At 41.6% G+C, this 25,173-nt stretch overlaps 1 protein-coding gene across 4 annotated transcripts in view; it reads right to left on the minus strand.

Moving 5' to 3' along the window:
- Positions 1 to 25,173, minus strand: part of CLYBL (citramalyl-CoA lyase) — a 194,950-nt gene that overhangs the window by 67,070 nt on the left and 102,707 nt on the right. For 2 of the 4 annotated variants that reach the window (XM_079972949.1, XM_079972951.1), the window contains exon 2: positions 12,594 to 12,783. In XM_079972949.1, coding sequence (XP_079829075.1) covers positions 12,594 to 12,783 — 190 coding nt within the window. The remainder of the gene's footprint in view (positions 1 to 12,593; positions 12,784 to 25,173) is intronic. The other 2 variants (XM_079972950.1, XM_079972948.1) reach the window with 1 other exon arrangement.

The following is a 25,173-nucleotide window of genomic DNA, read 5'->3' on the forward strand; positions in this document are numbered from 1 at the left end:
CAAAACAGCCAGAAGTGACTCCAGTTCTGTGAGAAAAGCTCACGCCGAGTGAGTGCGAAAGAGAGAGAGAAACTGGGGAGAAATGTTGATAATTGGATGGTATGGTTTTGGCAGGAAGAGGCGTGCTTTATTAACCGTCCACACTAGAAACATAACTTTCCAACTATTAACAGTTTTTACTTGCCAAGAGAAAATTATCAGTTCTGATTAAAATATAGTTCCCTCTACCTACAATTAATGACTACATAGTCTTATATAAGCAAATGAGTATTCCTTCTTATCTACACCTTAAAGCACAGCATGAAAGGCAAGTGCAGAGCAGCAAAGGGAAAAACCAAATGAAAACTTCTTAAAAGTATCACTGGTGTGCATAGAAAGGATACCAAAACAAATAGAGGAAAATCTTATATAACTGAACTGTTTGTAAAGCTAACCAGACACATTTACACAGAAATCCATTGGTTCCCATGCCACACTGCCTATCATATTGCTCTCTTTATAAAGAAACAACACTTTTAGAGTCAATTCTAAGAAAAGGCTTAGTTTCACACCCTTTGCCTTTGATGATTTCTTGTTAGATGACACCAAAGTTGCAAAGGCAGTGTCCATATTTGTTTTGATAGCTTCAAATAAAAGACAGAAGCTTAAAGAAGTTGGTGTGGGGAAAGAGAAAGCATATGAAAACGGTAAAAAATAATAATATCATAAATGGCAAAATTATATATCTAGACATGGAGAAATAAAGGTTTTCAGATACGTTTTAAACCCAACTAAGTGTACTCTGGCACATTCGATCTTCTGTGCTATTGTTTTATATTTTTGTCATGGTTTATGAGGTTGCTTTTGTGCTGGTGTTTCCACAGATGACGTGACACACGGATATGAATAACTGATTTCCGTAAAAACATCTTCCCACACTTACTTGGGAGTAAGTTCATTTGGATTCAGTAAGGCATACTTCTGAGTAAACATGCCTACGAGTGGGGTGCACAACAGATGTCTTGGCTGTTACAGTTATGGCTTTTGTCATTGAAAAATGCAATTTTGCATTGTCTTGAGCATTAGAACTTAAGAAGACCATAGAAGAGTCCTGCAGGATCAAACTAAAGGCCAGTAGTGATTAAGTTGGGGCCTGACCTCCTGGTGTTGCTGTGGCTGCATCCCACTGACCGCTACTTCCAAAGGCCTGTCTATTCCAGCATTCAATGGCCAACCTATACGAAACTCACAAGCACAACATGAGAGCAACAGCCCTTTCCTGTTGTGCCCCAGTGAGTGCTATTAAGAGGCAATGCTTATTTATAATCTTATGTTTATATATCCCCAGTTCTCTTCCATCATGAAATCCTCAGCAACTCGTTTGGTCATTTTTTTGCAGCAGACTACCTCTCCAAGGCTCTTCTAAAGTCAAGGCTGTGGCAAAAAGACTTTTTTCAAATACTGTTTATCGTTTGCCGGTATCAATCAGAATTATATAGCTGTATTAGGTGGCAATGGATTATGAGTTGCAATTTAAAGCATTAACTAGAGTTAAAGCAATTTAAAGCATTAACTAGAGTTATTCAGCATATTCGTCACTTAGACAAATTACTGAACTTTAATTGGTTCTGGATTGTCCTCTTCAGAATTACTGATTACCATTACAGATGTGATTGTTGCCTTCCGAAGTAAGAGTTTTGGAATCCATTTTCTAACACTGCCAAAATAATGATGATGATGATGATGATGATGATGATGATGATAATTCCTTGATCAATCCATTCTTGCCAAAATCTTTGCCACGTTCTCCCTGCCACATTCACAAAGGCTGAGATTACTGACTCCAAGCGTTGGAAAAATATCCCAAATTAAGAAATGAACCTGAGATTACAGAAGGCAGATTAAATGGGATTAAGATCTCAACTCCTATCTCTCTTTAAAATTCCTTTGCCAAGGAAGGGGATTCTGTGGGATAAATTACATGGCTTATTATGCTGAAATGCAAATCTTATTAAATACACTTCAGTACTGTGGCACAGGGCCTTAGAAACTTAACTGGCAAAGTGGTTAAGTGGGTGGAATGACTAAGATTAGCACAGACCCATTTTCCTCTTAATGAAGTGGAACCATATCCTCAGAACGAAATAATCCCCTTCAAGAGAACATTTTCTTTTAATTTGCAAATCTTACTGATTTTATTATATATACAGTTTCAAACAAGACAGGAACTTAGAACCCAAGAATGTTCCTCCCAGCAAATGCCTCCATTCATTACCTTCAGAACTGAATGTCCCACACAATAAGCAGCAAAAAGGAAGAAATAAAATTATAATATAAAGACCACTTGGGAGGCAGGAGACAGAAGGAAAAAGCAAAAGTGGCTATGGAAAAAGTAAGTAGGAATTATGCATAGGAGGTTACAAAACCCTCACCCAAATTTCTATAATTTGCACAAGTCTGCATCACCAGTGCTGTAGTGTGATCCTTTTTGCTAACACAGCTTGATTTACTAAAGCATTTCTAGATAAGGCCCTCATGACTGGAATATCATTGAGCTTTTCGGTAATGGCAGAAGAAGAGCTATGTCTTTTATCTGTTTTTGTGCCGGGTTATCCTTTAGATATGCTATGTGTGCATTTCACATTCTGTTTATGAGTTGCTCTTATCTCCACTGATGTTAACCCACACCCTGCAACCTTAAGGTAAAGAACATGATATGAATCCCAATAAAAAAAGTAAAATAATACTAAGAGAAGATTGAATTTTCATGAGGTTCATTTTTCATTTTGAAAATCTAAAAAGCAGTATTATATTGATAAATTCTCCCCCCCCCCCCTTGCAAGATGCCTGTCTTCCATTTTGTATGTTGTGGTTCTAAAGTGAAACTACATTTCAGATTTGAAATCAATATATTTTCAGTGATTTTCAGTGTCAGTTTTTTTTTACCAACCTTTCCCATAGCTATTCAGGCTCTTATTTGGCTACTCATTAATTACCAAGCGTTCTGTATGAGAGGACATACTATGGTATTTCTTGCTGTGTATCTGATGTTCAGTGCATGACCACTAAGTTTTCCAGGTAGCTTTTATTGGCTTGTTCCTCCTTGCCATGACGCAAACATTTCCCATCCCTCCCTCTAGCCTACTTTTGTCAGTTTAGTTTATTATATTAATATATTGCTTCAAACATCCAGAGGCACCCCAAAGCGATTTTACAATATTCAACATTCAAATACAAAATACACACAAAATTCAGTAAAATTGGGAATTGGAACAATCAGAATTAGAACTGTGGGTGTTGGTTGTAAATCTAAATTGAAGTAATTCTTCACTTTCCTTGCATTATAATATTTTAAAGAATATTTATTTATTTCAATAGTTTATACACCACTTAATAACTACCATATTTCTCTAAGCGGTGTACCATAAGGATACAGCTTACAACTTTTAAGTCAGTTAAAATAAGATATAAAAAAAGAACTCATTGGAAGGGAAAGTGAGGCAGAGAGAAGAAAACATCATCAACACCAACAACAGCTGATACCCAAGTGCCTAGCAATATTGGGTGCTTTAGAAACAATAATTTCTTGTTCCTGCTAGGTAGAAAAAGCAAGCTTGCTATGGTGGCGGCTTCTTGGCCAGGAGCAGAGGGCAATGGAATGGTGAAGGAAGCCCTCCAGAGCCTCGGTTGGTTATCAAAACCAATGACCACTACCGGCCCAAGGAAGCCTTCCTACATGCGGTGCCTCATTAAGAGGCTAATTTGTGAACCTGCCGAGAGAGATGTTCCCTATCTGTTTTCTAAGCTAATGTTTCTCCATTATTACTGGGAGGAATGAGTTATTTCCAAATGACAGCAAACCACTGACAGCCTGATAATGTCTTCTAGGGACCCCAAGGGAGCATTTAGTAGCCGTGTCCCTCAAGCTAAATCACAAGATCTTAATAAAGGTTTGGGCATGTTCCTAAAAGGCGGCAAGTTTTCCCTGTAGGGAGATCAGATGCTCTTAACATCTCATAATTTTATGCCCTAAATTATTACACCATAGTAACCTCAGGAAGTTACACATTAATTGCAAAATTAGCGCTCAAGTTTTGCATGCTAATTAGCAGTAGCAGTCTATTTTCTTTATAGTTGGTATGTTATGGCCTGCCTTATCACAGACTCAGTATTCACTGCTATTTTTTTCCGGGTATTTCCAAGCTGTACATTTTTGCTATTTACCCGATTGTATGTCCTTACCCCACAACTTTTGGGGAAAATAACTAAAAATTTCATAACCATTCATGGTTTTTTGTTCACATTAAAAAAACCAACCCAGCCTATTAATCCATATAGACTCCCTAAATATTAAGCTAGCTGTCTTTTTTATAATAATATTGTTTCCTAGGATTTAAAAATCTCACTTGTTAGCCATAAAACAGATTTCTGCTAACAGCTATAAAATCTAATTTAAACCCTTCTGGCATTAGCTAAATAGCTGAAGCAAATTTCTATCTAGCTATGCTGAACATCTTGTTACTGCCGTAAATATATAAAATTCCCTTTGAAGTGATAAAGGTTCAGTAGGATAAATGGGGTCTCTGGAGTCCAATCATTGTAACATCTCTGAGGCCTAACAAATGTTGTTTACATATTTCAAGGATTATGTTTCAAGTTTAAATAAACAGATTAAGCCATGTTTACATGCATTAATTTACCCTTTTATATTATAAAAATGTAAATTTAATTGAGCTGTATTTTCAGGATGTAACAAATGGTTTTACGTTTTCTTTCCCCTAGAGGAATGAACTGCATTAAGTGGGATGATCCAGTTAAAGTAAGGGGCTTGCCAGATTCCATAATCAGCTCCTGATTGCAGGATTCAGAAAGATTGCATCCTGCCAGATTGTCTAGCACATGCATGTTCCTCCCCAGCCCTGGAAACACAGCCCAGTCCCCCAGGAAGAACAATGGGATTTCTGAATAGTCAATAGGATTTGATAGGACTCAAATCCCCAGTCATGGCTGGGACATGCCAGGCCCTACCATTAAACACAATGATGCAGCCGCCTCAGGAAGCAGATATTTTGGGGAAGCAGCAGCAAAATGTTGGGGGATAGTGTTGTGCACACCATATGGCCTGTCCTATATCCCCGCAAGTCAGACTACTGCTCTCAGTGGAAGACACTGACCCATCATCAGATTCAGTTGCCAGTCTGGTCAGATTTTGTACCTAGAACGGGACGAGGTGCCACCTCGACTTTTCCCCTCGGGCAGCAAAATGTCTTGAGCCAGCCTTGACTCATAAGTAGGAGTAAGCTGCAGTAGCATCTCCTAACTTGGGAGGTGGCTGTCACTGCCATTGCCATAAAGTCTGCTTCATTTGTATGTTCCTGGCAAGTTGTGACAGAGGCTCTGGGTGCATGCTGGCCCCTGGCCAATGCTTGGTGTCCATTTGAGCATGCGAAGGGGTCTGCAGCTAGCCCTCTACATTTGGAGCCCAAAGGGTGCGCCATGCTTGATTTTTTGCATCAATCTTGTTCATTAAATAGACCCTCCAAGTCTCCTAATGTGGCCCAGTGTCAGCATGCAACAGCCTAGGCAGGTTGCCAGGGCCCCAGCAGCTCAGTAGGCCCCACTCCTGTGCAAAGACCTTTCCTGGATGCATTCCCACTTTACCTCCCTATTCTAACCAGAGAAATGTTTGCATTATGGAGTTATGAGATCCCCGAGCCAAGGAGTAACTATTCAAACTTTAGAAGACATCTGAAGGCAGCCTTGTATAGGGAAGTGTTTAAAAACATCTTTAATACAGTGGTGCCCCGCAAGATGAAAAACTCGCTAGACGAAAGAGTTTTCCGTCTTTTGAGGTGCTTCGCAAGACGAATTTCCCTATGGGCTTGCTTTGCAAGACAAAATGTCTTGCGAGTTCTTGCGAGTTTTTTCCCTCCCCCCCCTTTTTCTAAGCCGCTAAGCCGCTAATAGCGCTAAGCCGCTAAGCCGCTAATAGCCGTGCTTCGCAAGACGAAAAAACCGCAAGACGAAGAGACTCGCGGAACGGATTAATTTCGTCTTGTGAGGCACCACTGTATTTTATTATGCTTTTATTGGAAGCCGCCCAGACTGGCTGGGGCAACCCAGTCAGATGGTTGGGGCATAATTAATATATATATATATATAATTATTATGGAATAGGATGTCCCTACTTTCATTGGAGAAATGTTGGGGGTATGCATTTGATCCTCCAAATGGTCATTCAAAATTATGCCTGGAAAATATTTGTAAGTATAAACAGTTTTTCTAGCTAAGGCACCGATGAGCACGTAACAATACTATTTTTATGTAAGTGCTGCTTTCTCTGCTCTGAAGTTCCCAGTCTCCCTTTCCTTCATGATGGCTTCCAAAAAATAATCGTTGTTAGAGGACTAGCTTGATCACAGCAAAAAAATAAATAAATCAGAACTGTAGAGCACTTCTGTATATTAGAAAGTGCTACAGGAACCACAAATAATAATAGAAGTAGTGACAGTGACTCACACATACCTTCATTGGACCAATTATTACGTGTTACAAAATAATTCAAACTGACTCAACAGTTCAAAGGAACTACACAGGTTAAAGCATAAAGGACCAGGGATTGCAAATCAGGAACCAGCAGCTCATTCTCAGCACCACAAGAAACTATGGCGGGTTGCTAGAGGATGGCGTCTGTACATTGCTGTTTTTCAGCAGATCCGCCATGGATGGCACAGAAGAATGCCAAAACCAGCTCTGGAAGCAGTGCCAAGTAACATTTGGAACCAATAGGGTTCCACCTGTTCTTATAAAGCTACTGACTTTGGCCTGGATCCTCAATCTCTGCAACGGATTCTCGAGTCCAGACAAAGCTGATCGGCAGCATACCCCTGCTTCTTTATTCCAAACTAACAGCCCAGTTAAAATAGTGGTGGAGAATCCTCATTATTTCCTGCTTCCACGCTGCAGATGGAAAGCTACAACCGAGAAAGGGAAATTATAGAAGATCGCAATGTTAGTTCAGTTGTCAAAATCACTGGGAAACTTTGGACAAGCCACAGCCTCTAATTCCCCTGAAGACCAAGACCAAGACTACATGACTACAGAATTCTTCCTGTTTGTGCCATAGTGGAAAGGCCAATGATATAACGCTAAGAAACAGCAGGCAGGCAGATCTGGGTTGGCTAGCACCCCTGCTGAACCCAACATGTCACTTCAAAGATCTATCTAGGGAACTAACAGAACACAATTTTTAAGGGATATCCTAAACTCAAGTACTACATCTAGTTCAAAGGCAAGAGTTTCGTTGCTGCAGAAATCATTACAATTAACTGTTTTATTGAAGGGTGTTTTGTGGCAACACAAAAACAGTGTTAATATAAATTAGTATTAAAAGTAATGTACTACAGTGGGGATCTTGAGTAATTAATTATGTGACTGCATTATCACAAAGTATATCCAGCCTTCAAGAAGTCAAAAAATAGATCCTGATGCAGTCAAGCCTCTTTTTAGGTGCAAACACAGAAAACAGTAGGCTTCTGCTTATCCTTTCACAAAGGGTGAAAAGTACTATTCAGATTCCATGGCTAGGCTGGCCACTCTGTTTGCAATAAACAGGAAGACAGTTGAGTAATTTCCCCAAATAGCATTTGGAGACAAAAGAAATGGCTGGCAGCCTTCATATATTTCCGAGATATAGCATTGACAGCAACACTGACAACAACAACTAGGACTGATGGAAGGCATGCATGAGCTTTGCCAGCCTCATATGCAGAGAGTAAGGTTGGCTAAAAATGATAGTGCTTGTTTTAATGGTATCTAGAGATGCTTGATAAGTGCATCCCCCCCCCCCTATCCCTGCATAAAACATTCTCTTGGACCAATGTGCAGATTGGAACTTAGGTATCCAACCGATTTTGTACTTCTGCTGCAATGCAATTTTTGGCAGTTTTACCGCATCAAACCATGTATTTTAAATATAAACTATGAGAGGAAATGTATATCTCAATATAAATGGAGACTTCTTCTTTTTTTCAAGTAGCTTAATACAGAATCAGAAAGCACTGGAACATATGTGCAAAAAATGCAAAAGCCAGAAATAGACAGATTAATCTAACCCTAGTAGGAACAGCGGGACGCAGGTGGCGCTGTGGGTTAAAGCCTCAGCGCCTAGGGCTTGCCGGTCGAAAGGTCGGCGGTTCGAATCCCTGCGGCGGGGTGCGCTCCCGCTGCTCGGTCCCAGCGCCTGCCAACCTAGCAGTTCGAAAGCACCTCCGGGTGCAAGTAGATAAATAGGGACCGCTTACCAGCGGGAAGGTAAACGGCGTTTCCGTGTGCGGCTCTGGCTCTGGCTCTGGCCAGAGCAGCGATGTCACGCTGGCCACGTGACCCGGAGGTGTCTCCGGACAGCGCTGGCCCCTGGCCTCTTAAGTGAGATGGGCGCACAACCCCAGAGTCTGTCAAGACTGGACCGTAAGGGCAGGGGTACCTTTACCTTTTACCTAGTAGGAACAGCAGTAAGCATACAGTATATAAAGAATGCATGATGAAAACATGGTTATATTTAACTGTGGATGTTATTTTAAATCATGGAGATTAAAAAAATAAATCTGTTATTAATACATATTTCTTATTAATAACAATAGTAGTAGTAAGAAGGATGCAATTTAGACATTTTTAATTGTGCTGCTTTACATTACTTTTTATTTTAAAAAGTGTTTCCCTTCCCTTCAACCACTGGTCCATTGTCTGCACTGATTGACAGCAGTTCTCCAGATGTTCAGCTAGGCATCTTTCCTAGGTCTATCTGGAAATGCCAGGAATTGAACGCAGGACCATTTGTATGAGAAGCATGTGTGCAAAGTTGTCAGGCATAATTGGTGGGCCCCCATTTATTGTGTAGAGTCACGAGCTACCTAGTCTATGTTTCAAAGGAAAGGTCTAAGCATTGCTCTAAAACACGATAATATAAGAATGCCTTCCATTTTATTTGTATAACCATACAAAATTTTCTGTAAATTTGTACCAAGCCTTTCTCCCTGCCACTGCATTCTAGAAATTATGTCCATCGTGTCTCAGTGAAAGTCAGATCGGATATTTCTGAACCTCCAGGGAAGTGCCAACTAAAAAAAGAAAAATGTCTGTAACAGAAATAAAGTTTTTTGTTTTTTAAAAATTATCAAGCCCCCCCTCCCCCAATTTAAGTTGTTAAAAAAATTGCTGATATTCTGACCTTCTCCCCAAATTCTTTCAAGAGGAAGATGCTGAGTAAAACAATGGGAACAAAAAACCCACCAAACATTTATTGTCAGCATTACCAGTCAGGAATGGCGGGCTTTCTAAGGCCATACAGGGATTAATAAGGTCATGAAAACACTTTACAACCTATGTGAAAACATATATTCAACAGAACTCTTCGTGGATCAAAAAAAAGCGTTGCACTGTTTGCCGATATAGTTCACTTTGCTGAGACTTCGATTTCCCAAATCGGATTGAAGAAATTTCCCCAAGCTGCTTTTAATAATAGCAAGAGACCTGGGAAAGTCCTGCTCCCATTCCAATTTTCTATATCGTTCGGAGCGATGTTACCGCACCATGTGTCTGTGTAGGTTTAATCATTCTCTATCTTCTGCTCAGCTAGCTTTCTCCCCGTAGAAAGGTACAATTAGCTGCTGCACTAATTTATAATAAATAAAACAAAGATCTTGTTAAAAAAAACCAACCCTCCAGTTATCAGTGACTCTCGTTGTGAAGTGCTCGTTGAAATTCTCACTATGGGCCCAGAGAAATACCTGATGCATTGACAAATCCCAACCATTTGGCTTTGTTATAAACAGATTATCATCACATAATACAGGAAAACGGTCGGCTTTAATTGAGGTAGCCAGAGATTTACAAAGCCCACCGCAGCTTTTTCCTATTGATGCTGATAAAGCTCGGAATGAGCTTGCCTGCATTTTCTCTTACATATATCACAACTGACCCAGTTTATGATTTTATCTCATGCCTGCTATACGCATTCCCCTTCATGAGCCAGGGATAAGAAATGAGACATTGGAGGACTCCACATTAAGATAGCGGGTGGTGTAAGGCAGCGATGGGGAGCCTTTGGACCTCCAGATGCTGCTGCATTCTGACTTCAACCAGCCTTGCCCCAACAAGGCCAATGGTCTGGGATAATAGGAGCTGCAGTCTCTGGAGGGCATCAGGTTCTCCATCCTTGGTGTGGCTCTACTTACAGCCCCCGAGTGGCTCTAGTAGGGCAGGGGTAGTCAAGATGGTCCCTTGCAGAAGTTGCTGGACAACAATTCCCATCATCCAGGACTATTGGCCCTGCTGGTTGGGGCTGATGGAAGTGGTTATTCAGCAACATCTAGAAGGCACCATATTGGCTTCCCCAGCGCTAGTGGTTTACCTGATTGTCAGTAACATGCACTGGAAGAACAGAGCCAGTTTTTCATTTCTGGAACAGAGGGTAATAGTCAGCTAGATTTTACTCAGAGTAGGCCTTTTGAAATGAATGGTCCTAACTTCCTCATGTGTATTCATTCCAATGGGACTACCATGAATAAAATCTACAAACAAGTAAAGGCTTTAAATCAGGGTTTCCCAAACTTGGGTCTTGTTCGGGACTGTTTTGGGACTACAATTCCCATCATCCTTGACCACCGGTCCTGCCAGCTAGGGTTGATGGGAGTTTAAATGGACAACAAGCACATAATGATTTTATTGAGATTTGGTACTCATTTATTTGCCTTTGAAAAAAAGGTTCTTGCATTTTTTATTTGGGAGCCAAGGGGGAGGAGGGATATTACTTTGGCTTTTGCAGTCATTGTTATTTATTGTCTTGTAATAAAATAATAATAATAATTTGCAAGAGAAAGACAGCAAAGCACACTTAGCTGAATGCCACCCATTATCTGGAAGTAGCAAGCAAGCCCCAAGTGTCGGCAAAATTCTGCTGGTTGGTTGGGTTTCCTAATAGGTTGACAGGTGTGGTTCTAAAAAACTTGTCCTTGCTTTGTGGGCAGCCACCTGTCCTTCCCTATACAGTGGTAACTTGGGTTAAGAACTTAATTCGTTCTGGAGGTCCGTTGTTAACCTGAAACTGTTCTTAACCTGAGGTACCACTTTAGCTACTGGGGGCTCCCGCTGCCGCCGCACGATTTCTGTTCTCATCCTGAAGCAAAGTTCTTAACCTGAGGTACTATTTCTGGGTTAGCGGAGTCAGTAACCTGAAGCATCTGTAACCCAAGGTACCACTGTAGCCCACACACCTGACTGCACGTATTATTATTATTAATTAAATTTGTATACAGCCCTTCATATGAAGATCGCAGTGTGGGTTAAACATTAAAATTCACAAAGAGGACACAAAATATATCATAAAACAGAAACAAACCAATAAGCTCCCTCCCACAAACAAATTTTAAAGGTCATAGAATGTTTATCAACCAAAGGCCTGGCCATAGAGAAATGTTTTCGCCTGGCGCCTAAAGATATGTGATGAAAACACCAGGCGAGCCTCCCTGGGGAGAGCGTTCCACAAATGGCAAGTCACCTCAGAAAAGGCCTGTTCTGATGTTGTCACCCTCTGGAGGCACACAAAGAAGGGCCTCAGATGGTGATTGCAGGGTCTGGGTCAGTTCCTATGGGGAGATACACTCCCAGAGATAATAACTATTTAAAAGGTAATTTGCTTTATTAAATGTGATAACTCTGTACTTGGAGCTTGCTGGGCTCATCTGTCTCAGGACCATAATGCCACAGTGCTGAGTTTTTACTCCCTAGGCCCAATGAGAAGCAACCAGCAATTCATTTAGCACCAAAGTAAGGATTCGGGCAGAAATATTGCCGTGTTGACCTTATCTAGGAGCTGTAAAGAATCCTTTCTGCTGCTTTAAAGGATTGAAGTGTTAACAATAGAAGACGATGCTGCCCTAGAAAGCATTCTAATAAGAGCAACAGTTTGATCCCTAAAGGAACGAACAATGAAGCCTCTATTCAATCCACTCTGGAAGAAGAAAGAAAGGATGACATACGGAAATGGACACACTCTGCAACAGGAGAAAAGGCTATTTTCACTCGGGAAAAGAGAGTTGGGAGAGAAATAAGCATACTAAAAACCCACTGCTGCACATATCTGGGTTTATATTCCTGCAGCAAAAGAAACCACCAATTCAAAATTAGCGTCTTAGCAGTATGATGGCTATTTAAAAACGACGACAACAATTTGCTGCTATCCCAGTTGGTGCATGTGTCTTAGACAAACCCCAGGCTTGACTTTGCTGTCACTCCTCATGTGGGCATTCTCTGATAGTCTGAACCAGGGCCATGATCACAAAAAAACACAAGAGAGGGGGTCATAATGAGCCTTTGCCTGCATTTAAGCATTTCTGAAGATCAGCAGCGATATGAGCACATGCCAATGTGCAACTGATCTGCGAGATCTGCACTGATATGCTCCTGTACAACAGCCTTCCAAGTACTGCTTGCAATTGGAAACAGAGCTGACAGCACCATGATATAAATTTGTGTGAAATGGCTTGATTTCTATGCACTGCTATATCGCGTGATATAATAATCCCATGTAACATGATGGAGAATGTATTGCTTACCTTCCTATTTATAGCAACACCATCTTCACAATCCAGCACAGCACAATCCACATCGACAGATGAAATTTTCCGTATCTTCCTCTCATCGTCAGCTGGCACGTAGAGAACAGCCCTTCGGGGTATGTAGCTACGAGACGATGTCAGGCAATAACCAAGCTTAGGAGCATTAAAAGGCAGAAAAGGACTCCTTCTGTAAAAAAAAGATGAGCTCTCTATTAATCTCAAGCTGTACTTCTTAAACGCTTTCAAGAAGTTCCACTGCCACTTTAATTACTGACAAGAACGGCTTACTTTGTTAACATCTGCATGCCGCCTTAACTCCAAGGGTAAGTAAAGGTAAAGGGACCCCTGTCCATTAGGTCCAGTCGCGACCGACTCTGGGGTTGCGGCGCTCATCTTGCTTTATTGGCCGAGGGAGCCGGCATACAGCTTCCGGGTCATGTGGCCAGCATGACTAAGCTGCTTCTGGCAAACCAGAGCAGTGCACGGAAACGCCGTTTACCTTCCCGCCGGAGCGATATCTATTTATCTACTTGCACTTTGACATGCTTTCGAACCGCTAGGTTGGCAGGAGCAGGGACCGAGCAACGGGAGCTCACCCCGTCGCGGAGATTCGAACCGCCGACCTTCTGATCGGCAAGTCCTAGGCTCTGTGGTTTAACCCACAGCGCCACCCGTGTCCCTTAACTCCAAGGGTAGGTAGGGGTATCAAAAAGGTAAATCCCAGGTGATGTGATGTAGATCAGCAAACATTTCTGACTCCCAGTTGATTAACCATGGTAACAAAAAAATACACGCACTTTATATCACCTTGTTGAAATCAAGAAATCGGGGATGGAGGCGGGGATGACAAGGAATAATTTGTGTGTGTGGAAGGACGCTCAGTTCAGTACTGGTAATCAAAACAAAGTCCTGGATTCAGAATCGGATCATGCTAAGCATATGTCTCATACAGCACTTCTTCAAACAGCACATAGTTAAGTTATGGAAGTCGCCTACAGAGAATGCAGTGATGACCACCAACTTTGATGGCTAGTGTAAGAAAAAATGGAGTAGCTCTCATGAGGTTCATGTCACTGTGTCACAGAAGGCCCATAGCTCAGTGGCAGAGGGCCTGCCTTGCATACACAAGGTCCCTGGTTCAACTCTTGACACCTCCAGTCAAAGCCAGTGCTGAAGAACTGCTGCTAGCTCAGTGTAGGCAACACTGAGCTGGCAGGACCAATGCTCTGACTCGGTATAAGGCATTGTTCTTTGAGTTCAAGCTGATGACTAATTGAGACTGCACACACATCTACCTGCTAGTGGGCATCACTGAATTATGATGGAGCTGACTTCCAGTAGACATGCATAGGATTGACCTGTAAATGTGACAGCTAACACTGGCCAAGGACATGTGATGCCACTGCTGCCCATCTGCCCATTTGCAAAGCCCAGAGCAACATGGGTCCAGGATATCTCAAGGACCGCCTGAACTCTTATCATTCAGCTCAATCACCAAGATCCTCTGCAGGAGCACCTTTGGACGTTGCCTGAGTTGGTGAGGTTTGTTTGACAACAATGGGGAATGAGACTTTATTGTCATCAGCCCAGTCCTGTGGAACACCCTGCCAATAGAAATTCAGCAGGCATCTGCTGAAAACCTTTCTGCCATGTCTCTGCAGGCAGTTAAGAATACATCCCCAACAATGGTCAACTGATGCTTGCTTTTAATTATTTTTACTTGGTCTTAACTGATTATGATTTTATTGTTTGGTTTTATCTTTATATTGTTGTAAACAGCTAGGTTTTTTATGACTCAGCAGTATATAAATATTTTTGCAAACAAACAAACGAATGCCAACCATGACCCAGAGTCACCATCACAGCAATTTGCTATCTTGTGATCTCCTCCACTGAAGACAGAAAGCACTACAGGGCCACAGATGCAAACATTGGGCAAATTAAGGGGAATAGTTTTGTTTTACCTATATCCCCACCCAAGTCTTGTCTCCTGAAGTTTCGCAGGATGATGGGTTTATACGCAGTACCTAGGACACAGACTTGTTCTTCTCCTGACTCTCCATTTCTATAACTAGGGCTTTGCTGCTTTGGCAACTTCAAAATTCTACACTTCAGTATCTCAGATTTTTTGCTTAGAAGAACTGGGTTCTGCAACCTGTGGGAAGTGCTTAAATTAAGCACCTACTTGCTGGTTTTGAGTAACGCATTTTCATTCTGTAGTTAAGTCATATCAAAGGGAAGATGGTGCATCTTGTTCCAGGTTCCCTCTGACTGCCCCTGCCACTTTCAGAGATTTCCCAGGCATTGGCAATGACATGAAATTATAAAATGCCCCCATTTACGCAACTCTCTCGTATGAAAAGAAGAAGAACATTTAAATGGTTTGTAACAAACACCAACAAGTCTTGGGCACACACGCAAGTGAGCCAACTAGAGAATCAGACTATTCAGAGCTGCAGAAAAGGCTGATTTTTTGCAGACTAATAACCCCAGTTATTGGCCTAACATTTTAATCGTTTTGTTCCAATGGCTTGTTTCTCACAGAATTAGCAACAATGAATGGCTAAAATACCTCAGATCATATATGTCTAATTGCAGTCAAGAGCAGCTCTTGTCTGCATGTACATTTCAATTTACCTCTGGGGATAATGTTTGTTAATTGTATTTCTTTTATATGCTGGTGGTGGAGGGGGGAGAAAGCTGCTTACTCAAAAAGGGGCTAAGTGTTCCCTTCTATCCCTTTGTTCGCACAAGAAGCTAAAGTCACTTCAAGAGGCACTTAATCCCATCATCCATGGTTACAATTGCCTTACAGCGCCAGTCAAAAAGAATCCGAAGTAAATGCAGCTATATTATGTAATTAAAAGAAATTCAGGTAGTTATTGCCAGGGGCACTTTCCAGGTCCAAATACGTAAAATGGCACTGCAGGGATCCTAAATACTGTAGTGTTTTAAATCTGGTCAACCACAATATCGCACAGATCAAGAGGAGGAATATGCAGAAAAGGAAAACGCCTCTCTCCTAGTGTGCATTGTGAAGCAAGAGGAAAGAGGAGAGACTTTCTGACCTTTGAAGTGGCAAGAACCTACAGAAGCCCATCTGAAAAGGGAAATAAAAATATCAAGAGGAAGAGAAACAAACAGACTTATTACAGAAGGCCCCAGTTCCAATTGTAATTGTTAAAAACGATGTAATATATAAAAAATTGAATCATCTTTAATGCTTTTGTTCAGGTTATCCAGTGTTCAAAATACACATTTCCTTCACTATTGCAGAGGAGCCTGGCATAGCATTTGATAGCTGCCTGTAAAGCGCTGATCTTAAAGAGATTTACTAGAAAGTTTAGCGTCACGAGTCTAAAGTTAATTTCAAGGAATTGGTGGCCAATTAAGGAAGCAACATGTTTGATATCCAGATGTTTCACAGCAGTTGATCTAGCAACTCCAAATGGTGTGGATTTAGCAACATTCTCTAATTAAGTTGATACAGAAACCAAAACCATGCCAACCAACATATCAAACACACACCTTATATATATAGTTTTCCTGCTTTTTCCCCCTTATAACAAACAACTGCTTGGAAGTTTGTTTTTTCAAAACAATGTCACAGCCTCCTTTTCCATCAGATTGTTTCAGTGGAAGATTAGAAGCTGGGTTCTGAGGGTTTGGGGAACTTGAGCTTTTAAAAACACAACCTTAGAAACACGATTCAGTCCATAATATGGCCTCCATAATGAGCCTCATATTCTGCTGCAAATAAGAGATTGACTCTGCTAAAACAGATGGGCACAAACAGGTTCAAGTCGACTGTAAGTGAAATCAGCACTAAGGACAGTGTCTCCAGTTGAAACTGCCTACAATGATTAAAATAGCTATTACAAAAGCCCGAGAAAGTACACAGTCCAGTGCAAGCAACAGAAAAACACGGGGGAAAGGGGTTAGTAATGCTATTTTTAAAAATTAACCCCAGCAATGACAAACCCTGGATCTCAAAGGAACAGATTGGGATCGGTGACACCACAGAGCTGTTGCCTGCTGGAAAACCAAACCGGTAGCAAGAGAGAAAAAGGGAGGCTTCCAAGTGACCCTCTGGAAATAAACTGCTAAAATAAGTAGGTTTATTCTTACCGGAGATATAAGAATATAAACGGTGCATGAAACATCACTGGTTACCTTGCTGTTGTTTTAAAGGATGCACAACAAGGCAGCAGAGAACCCGAGCTGAAACAATAACACCAATCAAATGTTTTAATCTAAAGTCTTTGTTTATTTTTTGTGACACTTTAACAACATCCTCCATACATTTACTTGGATGCTAAGTTTCCTGATTTCAAATGGAACCTAAGTCTGCTTATAACTGTAGTCTTCAATTATTTTCTCCCGCTTGATGTCACAATATCATCAATTTAAAAATGATGTATGTAGAAAAAAGGGTGGTGGAATCCTTTCAAGGAATGATAGGACAAACTACAAACCGATAGAGAACTGACAAAGGCCTAGAATAATTGATCTCAACCATAAAATGATGAAGTACTACCATAGGTTAAATAGTTAACCAAGACCACTCCCCTCCCACTAGGTCTAACCCCTATGACCTTTCCTTTAACTCATCAAGTAAATAATCTCCATGATACTGACATTGCGGTTTGCAAATATCAAGGGCTCTTCCAAACATCTTTTCATTTAAAGCAGAGGAGGACACAATCTGGAAGCAGTGCAATTTCATCAAAGTTGCTTTTATTGAATTGTTTTCAATGGAAGCTAAGCACTCTCACACAGGAGACCGAGGCAAGTAATTTGTTGAGAAATTTAAAAAAGGAAAACTGTAAGACTTGGGAGTAAGAGTCCTGGGTTTCAATGGAATTTAAGTAAGGTAGTTCTCTTTAGCCCTCTAGAAAAGTAAGCTGAGATCAATTACTTCCAGGTACAAATCCTTTGATATAGATTGATATGATTCTTATAACTCAGGAGTCACCAACCTTTCTGGACCAGAAACACATTCCAATTTTTGGGAGAGTGTTGGGGGTGCCAGTCACAAAATGGCTGCCATGGGGAAGGATGGCATAACTCAAAATCAGAGAGAGAACTATCCTGACAACCTTATGCTTATTACAGGAAGTAAGCAATGCCCTGACTGTGGACATCAAACAATAGTGTTTGCACACACACACTGATGGTGTTGCTGCCTAACAACAAGGGAGAGCGTTTCTTGGTACCATGGAAAATGGCATATCACACCCACTCTAATTTCACAGAAATCTCTTAGAAGGTACATGCACATTTTGCCCCACAAATTTATTTTAAGAGAACTGCTTTTTCTTTAAAAAACAAATTAACTCAAAACTGGGGAACTTCCCTGGGGCATCAATTAAATCCTTCACGGGCTCCACGGTGCCCACAAATGTCAGATTGGCAACCCCTGATATAACCCAACAAAAATACCATTTAAGCACCAATCCTATACCCACTTACTTAGGAGAAAGTCCTATTTAATTCAACAGGACTTACTTGACTAGATATACATAGACATTGTTAGCTGATGTGCCACAATCTCTCTCACCCATTTTTAACAATTTCACCATTTCATTAGCTTCTATCTGATTAAACTAGAAGAAATGAAGAAAACATGCATTTGTATGACCATGCTATTTTCAAATAAAATACCTAATAATGGACATGAATCTGATATAACTGAGGATCCATAATATATGGTCCTGTTGTTTCGATTCTCCCAAAAGCTGCAATTCTGTTTCTATTCTACGTAGCCCAGTCTATTCAAATGCCATGCAGTCCTTGCTTGCATCAGTTTAATTCTTGCCACATAAGTTATATCCAATATGAATGGACATGGCCAATTTTGTGACATGAAGCTATCCACCAAAATGTTATAAATTTGACATAAAAAACAAGTTAACTGACAGAAAGGTTTGTGAACATGCTGATGATGTTAGACTATGGCTTCCACTGCATATGTAGAGTACACAATAATACAAGTCACCGACAGTCATAAACAAAAGTCATTCTGTATTTTCATTTACCACCTGCATTTTGAAGTAATTTGCATTGGTTAAATCCATGTAGGTTAGATCTATCAATGACTACAAGCCCGGTTGGCTAAGTGCAACCTCTTTATTCCAATTTAACATGCCTCTGATAACCAGATGGTTGGAATAAGTTTGAGATGCCTATCATCTCTGTAGCCTGATTGTGGATTTCCAAGGGCATCTGGCTGGATGCTATTGGAAAACTATGGGAAAACTGGCTAGAAGCTATTGGAATATTGAGCTAAACTGGCCCTGGTGTGATCCAAGCAAAGCATGTTCTGATAACCATAATAGCAATGCATTACCATACTTCACAAGTGAATAAATGGAAACATATTTTTGAGGGGGGAAATGTATTGAAATGACTTAAATTCATTTACCACCCCCCATATCCAGGAACTGAAACAAGTATGAAGCAATATCCTCACATATTTAATAAAATATTATTTTATCTATCGCACGACTCTCAAGTACAATGTAACAATGGCTTATCAAATCCCCAAGGCTGCTAAATTCTCAATTAGCAATTCTCAATCAAAAGGATCCTTCCCCTTTCTTTCTATCTATCCCAAGAGTCAGTCTCTCATTGTAATTAATTTTTCAGGGCTTTTAATTATAGAAATGGAAAATCATACTCAAGTCGTATTAACTGGAAAAGAATGATACGATATCCCATGAGTTTACTACATACTTCGCAATTCACTCTTTACAGAAACCTTTTAATAATAATTACAGGCACAATAAGCAAGATAACTACCATATTAGGCTCCAGAACTGAGCCCCAATAGCATATTATGAAGATGGATATTCTGGATCATTTTATAAGAATACTGAGGTGGTACCTGCTCTGAAATAACTGCACCACACGTAATACCAAGGTGAAAAAACAGTGCAGAATTAAGAATGAATAGTTCCAGTTATTTGTTTGAAAAAAGAACCTAGTCTCAAAAGTGCACAGCAAAGTCCTGAAAACACAATCCTGGCTCAAACAGCATAATGCTCATCTCAGTAATTCTGACAACAACCCTGTAAGGTAGGTTAGTAGTATTACAGTAACTTACGAGGGGGTTACGTTCTGGGGATTGTACCTAATGCCAAAATCGTGTATGGTCAAAAAAACATTGGGTGCAATGATGGGTGGGACTGCCAAAGTCTCTCCCCCGATGCCCACCCCCTTCCCAGCCCCTTTTAATTAAAACTTCTTTTTTTGGCCAAATATGTAAAGCTGAATGTGCACAAATAAAATGCACGTAAATTGTGGGCTTATTATATTCCCATTTAGCAGCTCAAAGCTGAGGGTGAGAGAGTAATGACTTGCAGGTTGCACATTGATAGCTGATTAAACAAAGGGAGCAACCCCATACACAAGAAGCTGGCATAAAGGTAAAGGTAAAGGGAACCCTGACCACTAGGTCCAGTCGTGGCTGACTCTGGGGTTGCGGCGCTCATCTCGCTTTATTGGCGTACAGCTTCCAAGTCATGTGGCCAGCATGACTAAGCCGCTTCTGGCGAACCAGAGCAGCACACGGAAACGCCGTTTACCTTCCCGCCAGAGCGGTGCCTATTTATTTACTTGCACTTTGAGGCGCTTTCGAATTGCTAGGTGGGCAGGAGCAGGGACCAAGCAACGGGAGCTCACCCGGTCACAGGGATTTGAACCGCCGACCTTCCGATTGGCAAGCCCAAGAGGCTCTGTGGTTTAACCCACAGCGCCACCCGCGTCCCACCAGCATAAAGTAACACCAGATCCAAAGTCCATTCAGTATTGCTGGCTGAATTGGTCTGAGCCTGGCAGAAGAAAAACAAGACTTTAAAATAGGGTTTTAAGTTACACCAGCCTTTTTTTTCTCTGGCTTAACTTGCTCCTGGTTGCCAAGTCACAAGACTGCGCTGAATAGGCTTAGGATTCAGCCTAAGTCCCTCTGGTCCCACCACAACCCTTTTGGGGGGTTTACAGCATCTTAAGATCCATCAGATTCTGCTCTCTCAAGTGGGTACTGGCTGCACCTGGATGGGGGAGATATGTCAGTGTTATCTCTAGATGAGCTGAGGATGAGGGAATTAAGTCAGTGTGGCCTGGGCTGGACCAGGAATCTAGACCAGCCAGAGAGCTGCTGAATCTTAGCCTTGCTCGTTAATTTTATTCCATAAAATAAACTTGGCCCAGTGGCAGATTGGCAACTAGTGCCAACTTCTAAGCACAGGTGTTATATGCTTATAAGACCTCATTCTTGTCAGCAATCGCGCTGCAGCATTCTGCACTAACTGCAGCTTCTGGATGAAGCGCAAGAGAAGCAGTAATCCAAATTGCAGTAATCCACCCTTGATGTAATCAGCGCATGAATTACTTTGGCCAGGCTCTCCTGGTCCAAGAATGACTGTAGCTGTCGAGCCTCAATTCCCCATAAACCCAGAAGCTCTTGGTACAGGATTGCTCCCTAAGGCCCTCCAAGCTGATGATTTAGTTCCTTAGATAGTCAATCAGTAGCAAAGCTAGAACTGAATCCATCAGACTTATAACTGTTTTCAACCCTTTTAAACTATAATTGTTCCAGGGAATTACAACCAAAACCAAGACACAAAGTAAGCAGAAACGCAGATGGTGGCCAAGGATCAATATAATCTACAATAATAAAAGTAGACACGGCTTGATGAAAAGAAGTAAATTAGCAATTAGCAAATTTTAAAAACCACCCCCCTTCAGTCCCAAGGGTCATTTGCAATAAAAAGAATAAACAAACACTTACTTGTGTGTGTAAGGTGTTTTTTTTTTAAATTAAAACTAAACAGCTCTAAAGGCCAACTTGCTCACCACAGCTATTTTTGTGTGTCAACTTACAAAGTACATATGCCCCTATTATGCACACAGTGGGAGTCTCTTATCTGTCTTTCACAGGTGCCATCAACTTGCGTGGCTATGATTGCTACTATCAACATCCATTTGGGTAACAGTGGATCACAATAAAAACCAATTGAAACTAGCTCTAAATGTTAAGAACCAAAAGTTGTTCTGTTCCCAGCAGGTCCCAGTTTCTTGGATCTTCTCTACTCTTTTTTTAAAAATCCACAAACCTATAGGCAGAATTCCATCATCAGCACCTTCCAACACTGAATCTGTGATAGTCCCCTTTCCTTTTTTCTTCCTTAAAAACAGATCTACAAAGCCAACATCCTCTTCTTCTAGATCGTTCTCAGTGACAGAGAGTGAAGGAGATGGAGACAAGCCATTGCACTGAAGACATGCCTAATTTGCCCATGAAAAGTGTTAAAAAGTAATCCAGCCTCTCTAGGGAGTAAAGGCATTTTAGGCACTCACTATCATTAATTTAAAGTGCAAAGGATGGGGCCCAGTAACAACCGAGGACACAAAAGACCCCAGGATAAGAAACTGGCTGAAGAAGAACACAATGTGATTTTTGTTTCTGGCTACACACCCACAATGCTGGCTGCCAAACTTCTTTTGCAGTGTTTAACACTGTGGGTTGGAACGTAAATCCGATGATTTCGACAGGACTGACTACTGACTACTGAGGAATTAGGATTCAAAGAATGAAGCCACTAGTTCAGATCACCCAAGGGTGCTTTCGAGCTCAGGGCTATCAGACTGCAGCCCACACTGCAAAAGCAGTTCCTGGGACGGGTTAGAGGACTGCAGTTCAAAGAGGGGAAAGGACAAAAGGCTTGTCAAAAGTCTTGGCTGTGCTTGAAGCAGAGGACCATAGAGAGCTTCCTTGCGCCAGATCAGACTATTTGTTACCCCAGCTCAGCATTGTCCACTATGGTCTTAGACGGGGGTCTTTTATCTCATGTGCTATCTGACCCTTTCAACTGGAGATGAAAGGGACCTTCTACAAGCAAAGCATCTGCACTGAGCAATGAGCCCACCTAAATACGATGGTCAGCACTTTGGGTCAGCCCACAGTATTTAAGCTTGTAGGAATGAATAGCAAGGCTTTACTTTCATGGAGGAAAGGCAAAAGGTGAACACAGGGACATCATTGTGTTAGTGGGCTTAGGCAGCTCCAAGCCTCTGATATAATAATAATAATAATAATAATAATAATAATAATAATAATTATTATTATTATTATTATTATTATTATTATTATTATTATTGGGACGTGGGTGGCGCTGTGGGTAAAACCTCAGCGCCTAGGACTTGCCCGATCGCATGGTTGGCGGTTCGAATCCCCGCGGCGGGGTGCGCTCCTGTTGTTCGGTCCCAGCGCCTGCCAACCTAGCAGTTTGAAAGCACCCCCGGGTGCAAGTAGATAAATAGGGACCATTACCAGCGGGAAGGTAAATGGCGTTCCGTGCGCTGTGCTGGCTCGCCAGATGCAGCTTGTCATGCTGGCCACATGACCCGGACGTGTCTGCGGATAGCGCTGGCTCCCGGCCTCTAGAGTGAGATGAGCAGTCTGTCAAGACTGGCCCGTACGGGCAGGGGTACCTTTACCTTTACCTTAATAATAATTTATTTATTTTTACCCCGCCCATCTGGCTGAGTTTCCCCAGCCACTCTGGGCGGCTTCCAATTGAGTGTTAAAAACAATACAGCATTAAATATTAAAAACTTCCCTAAAAGGGGGCTGCCTTCAGATGTCTTTTAAAGATAAGATAGCTACTTATTTCCTTCACATCCTTGCCACACTTCCTCCTGCATATGTAGCCTTTATCCTGGGTTCTTCATGATGCCAGCCTGTGACGCAATGTTGGGAGCAACTGGGATAGGTAGATAGGTAAGATGTATTGGAATTATACTGCTGTACAGTGGTGCCTCGCAAGACGAAAAGAATCCGTTCCGCGATTCTCTTCATCTAGCGGTTTTTTCGTCTTGCGAAGCAAGCCCATTGACGGCTTAGCGGCTTAGCGCTATTAGCGGTTTAGCGGCTTTTAGCGGCTTATCGGATAAGCGGCTTAGCGGCTTAGAAAAAGGGGGAAAAGGGGGGGGGAAACCACAGGAACTCGCAAGACATTTTCGTCTTGCGAAGCAAGCCCATAGGAAATTCGTTTTGCGAAGCACCTCCAAAACGGAAAACCCTTTCGTCTAGCGAGTTTTCCGTCTTGCGAGGCATTCGTCTTGCGGGACACCACTGTACTCAGATGGCTTCTCCAAGTAGCAGAGGGGCAAAACACTAGGTTTGGTTTTCCTTGGAAGGAGTTCACTAGAGGAATGCCTAGTTTCAAGTATTTCCTAACCATTTGCAAGACTTAAGGAAGGTCATCTAACAATTCTTATAGAAATACATCCAATGGATGTGGCCACTGGAATATCCCAGGCTATTAACACTCATGACTCAAGGTTACCAATGTCTTATTCACAGGAATCTGATAGTAAACACACAACACTGCATTGTTACATGTTATTTTATTTAACATGAAGCAACCTGACCACACCAATTCCTTCCTCCCCCCCCACCTTGACCCAGAGGCACAAGTTGAGGATGGGGGAAGCAGGTGTGTCCATTAACAATGAGGTATAAAGAACAGAAAGATGAGAGCCAGGACAAGGATTAAACTCTTTCAGTAATCCACCAAGGATTCTTATTACCTTGGATGCAATCCACAACAGTTGCTACCTGAAAATGTGCAAGGCAACCAACAGAAAAGGTCCCAAGCAACTCTGTTTGTGAAATTTCTCACAACATGCTATCAATTCTTTGGAATAACCCAATCTGGAAGGACCTGTCTCTTAGGGTCCATTAGTAGATGGCGTAAAGCAACCCACTGCAGACTTTTTCACAGTATCATTGCAGATGATGGCTGGAAGCAAGAGTTTATGTGGCTTCACAATGTTTGCTGTGTTGCTCTATGGCATTGCAGAAACCTGAATAATTATGCAGATTCTGGTCATGTCACTTCTAAAAGGTGTACCAATTCTGACTTGTTGCCTGCACATATATCATAGTTGCTGGAGAGCACAGGAGGAAATAGATGATTCTCATGTTTGAAGTACTGCTCAATATTAATATCATACCACAGATTCACCAGGAAAAGCCTTGAAAAAGAGTCTTCAGGTAGTTTTCTTATTACTTCTTCTCGTCTGGTGCACTGAAAGAAGACATTTTCCTGGGTATAAGCTCCTGTTAGCAAGTTGTTCCTCAACAAAGGGGCTGTACAGATTTTTTTTAATGTTATTTTATGTTACCAGTTCTCTCTGCAGAAGCTGTCCTCTCAAGAATTTCTTTGTCTGCAATGACCCAGATGCCAATAACATCAAGGTCTTGACCAGTTTCCATAAACGGATTGCCAAGCTCTGTGAAGCAAACCCTCACATATTTCCCCCCTTGCTGATTTAAGGACACTACAACTTCTCAGTTAGTTCATGTTTTTCTAGACTACCAGAAAAAAAGCATACACAGAGGAATAATAATAAAATGGCATGAAGGGGTGGGAGAACAGGGGGGGAAAGGCCAGCAGCCCTTGTGAGAGTCTTTGGGTATAGGACAGGTTGCCAGAGACAGCGATCGGAGGAGGCAAGAAAGACTTGTGGAGGGGTTTGGAAAGACAATGGAGGGGTTTGCAGTGCAGAG

Source organism: Podarcis cretensis (assembly GCF_951804945.1).
Source record: "Podarcis cretensis genome assembly, chromosome: 4".
Taxonomy (NCBI): domain Eukaryota; kingdom Metazoa; phylum Chordata; class Lepidosauria; order Squamata; family Lacertidae; genus Podarcis; species Podarcis cretensis.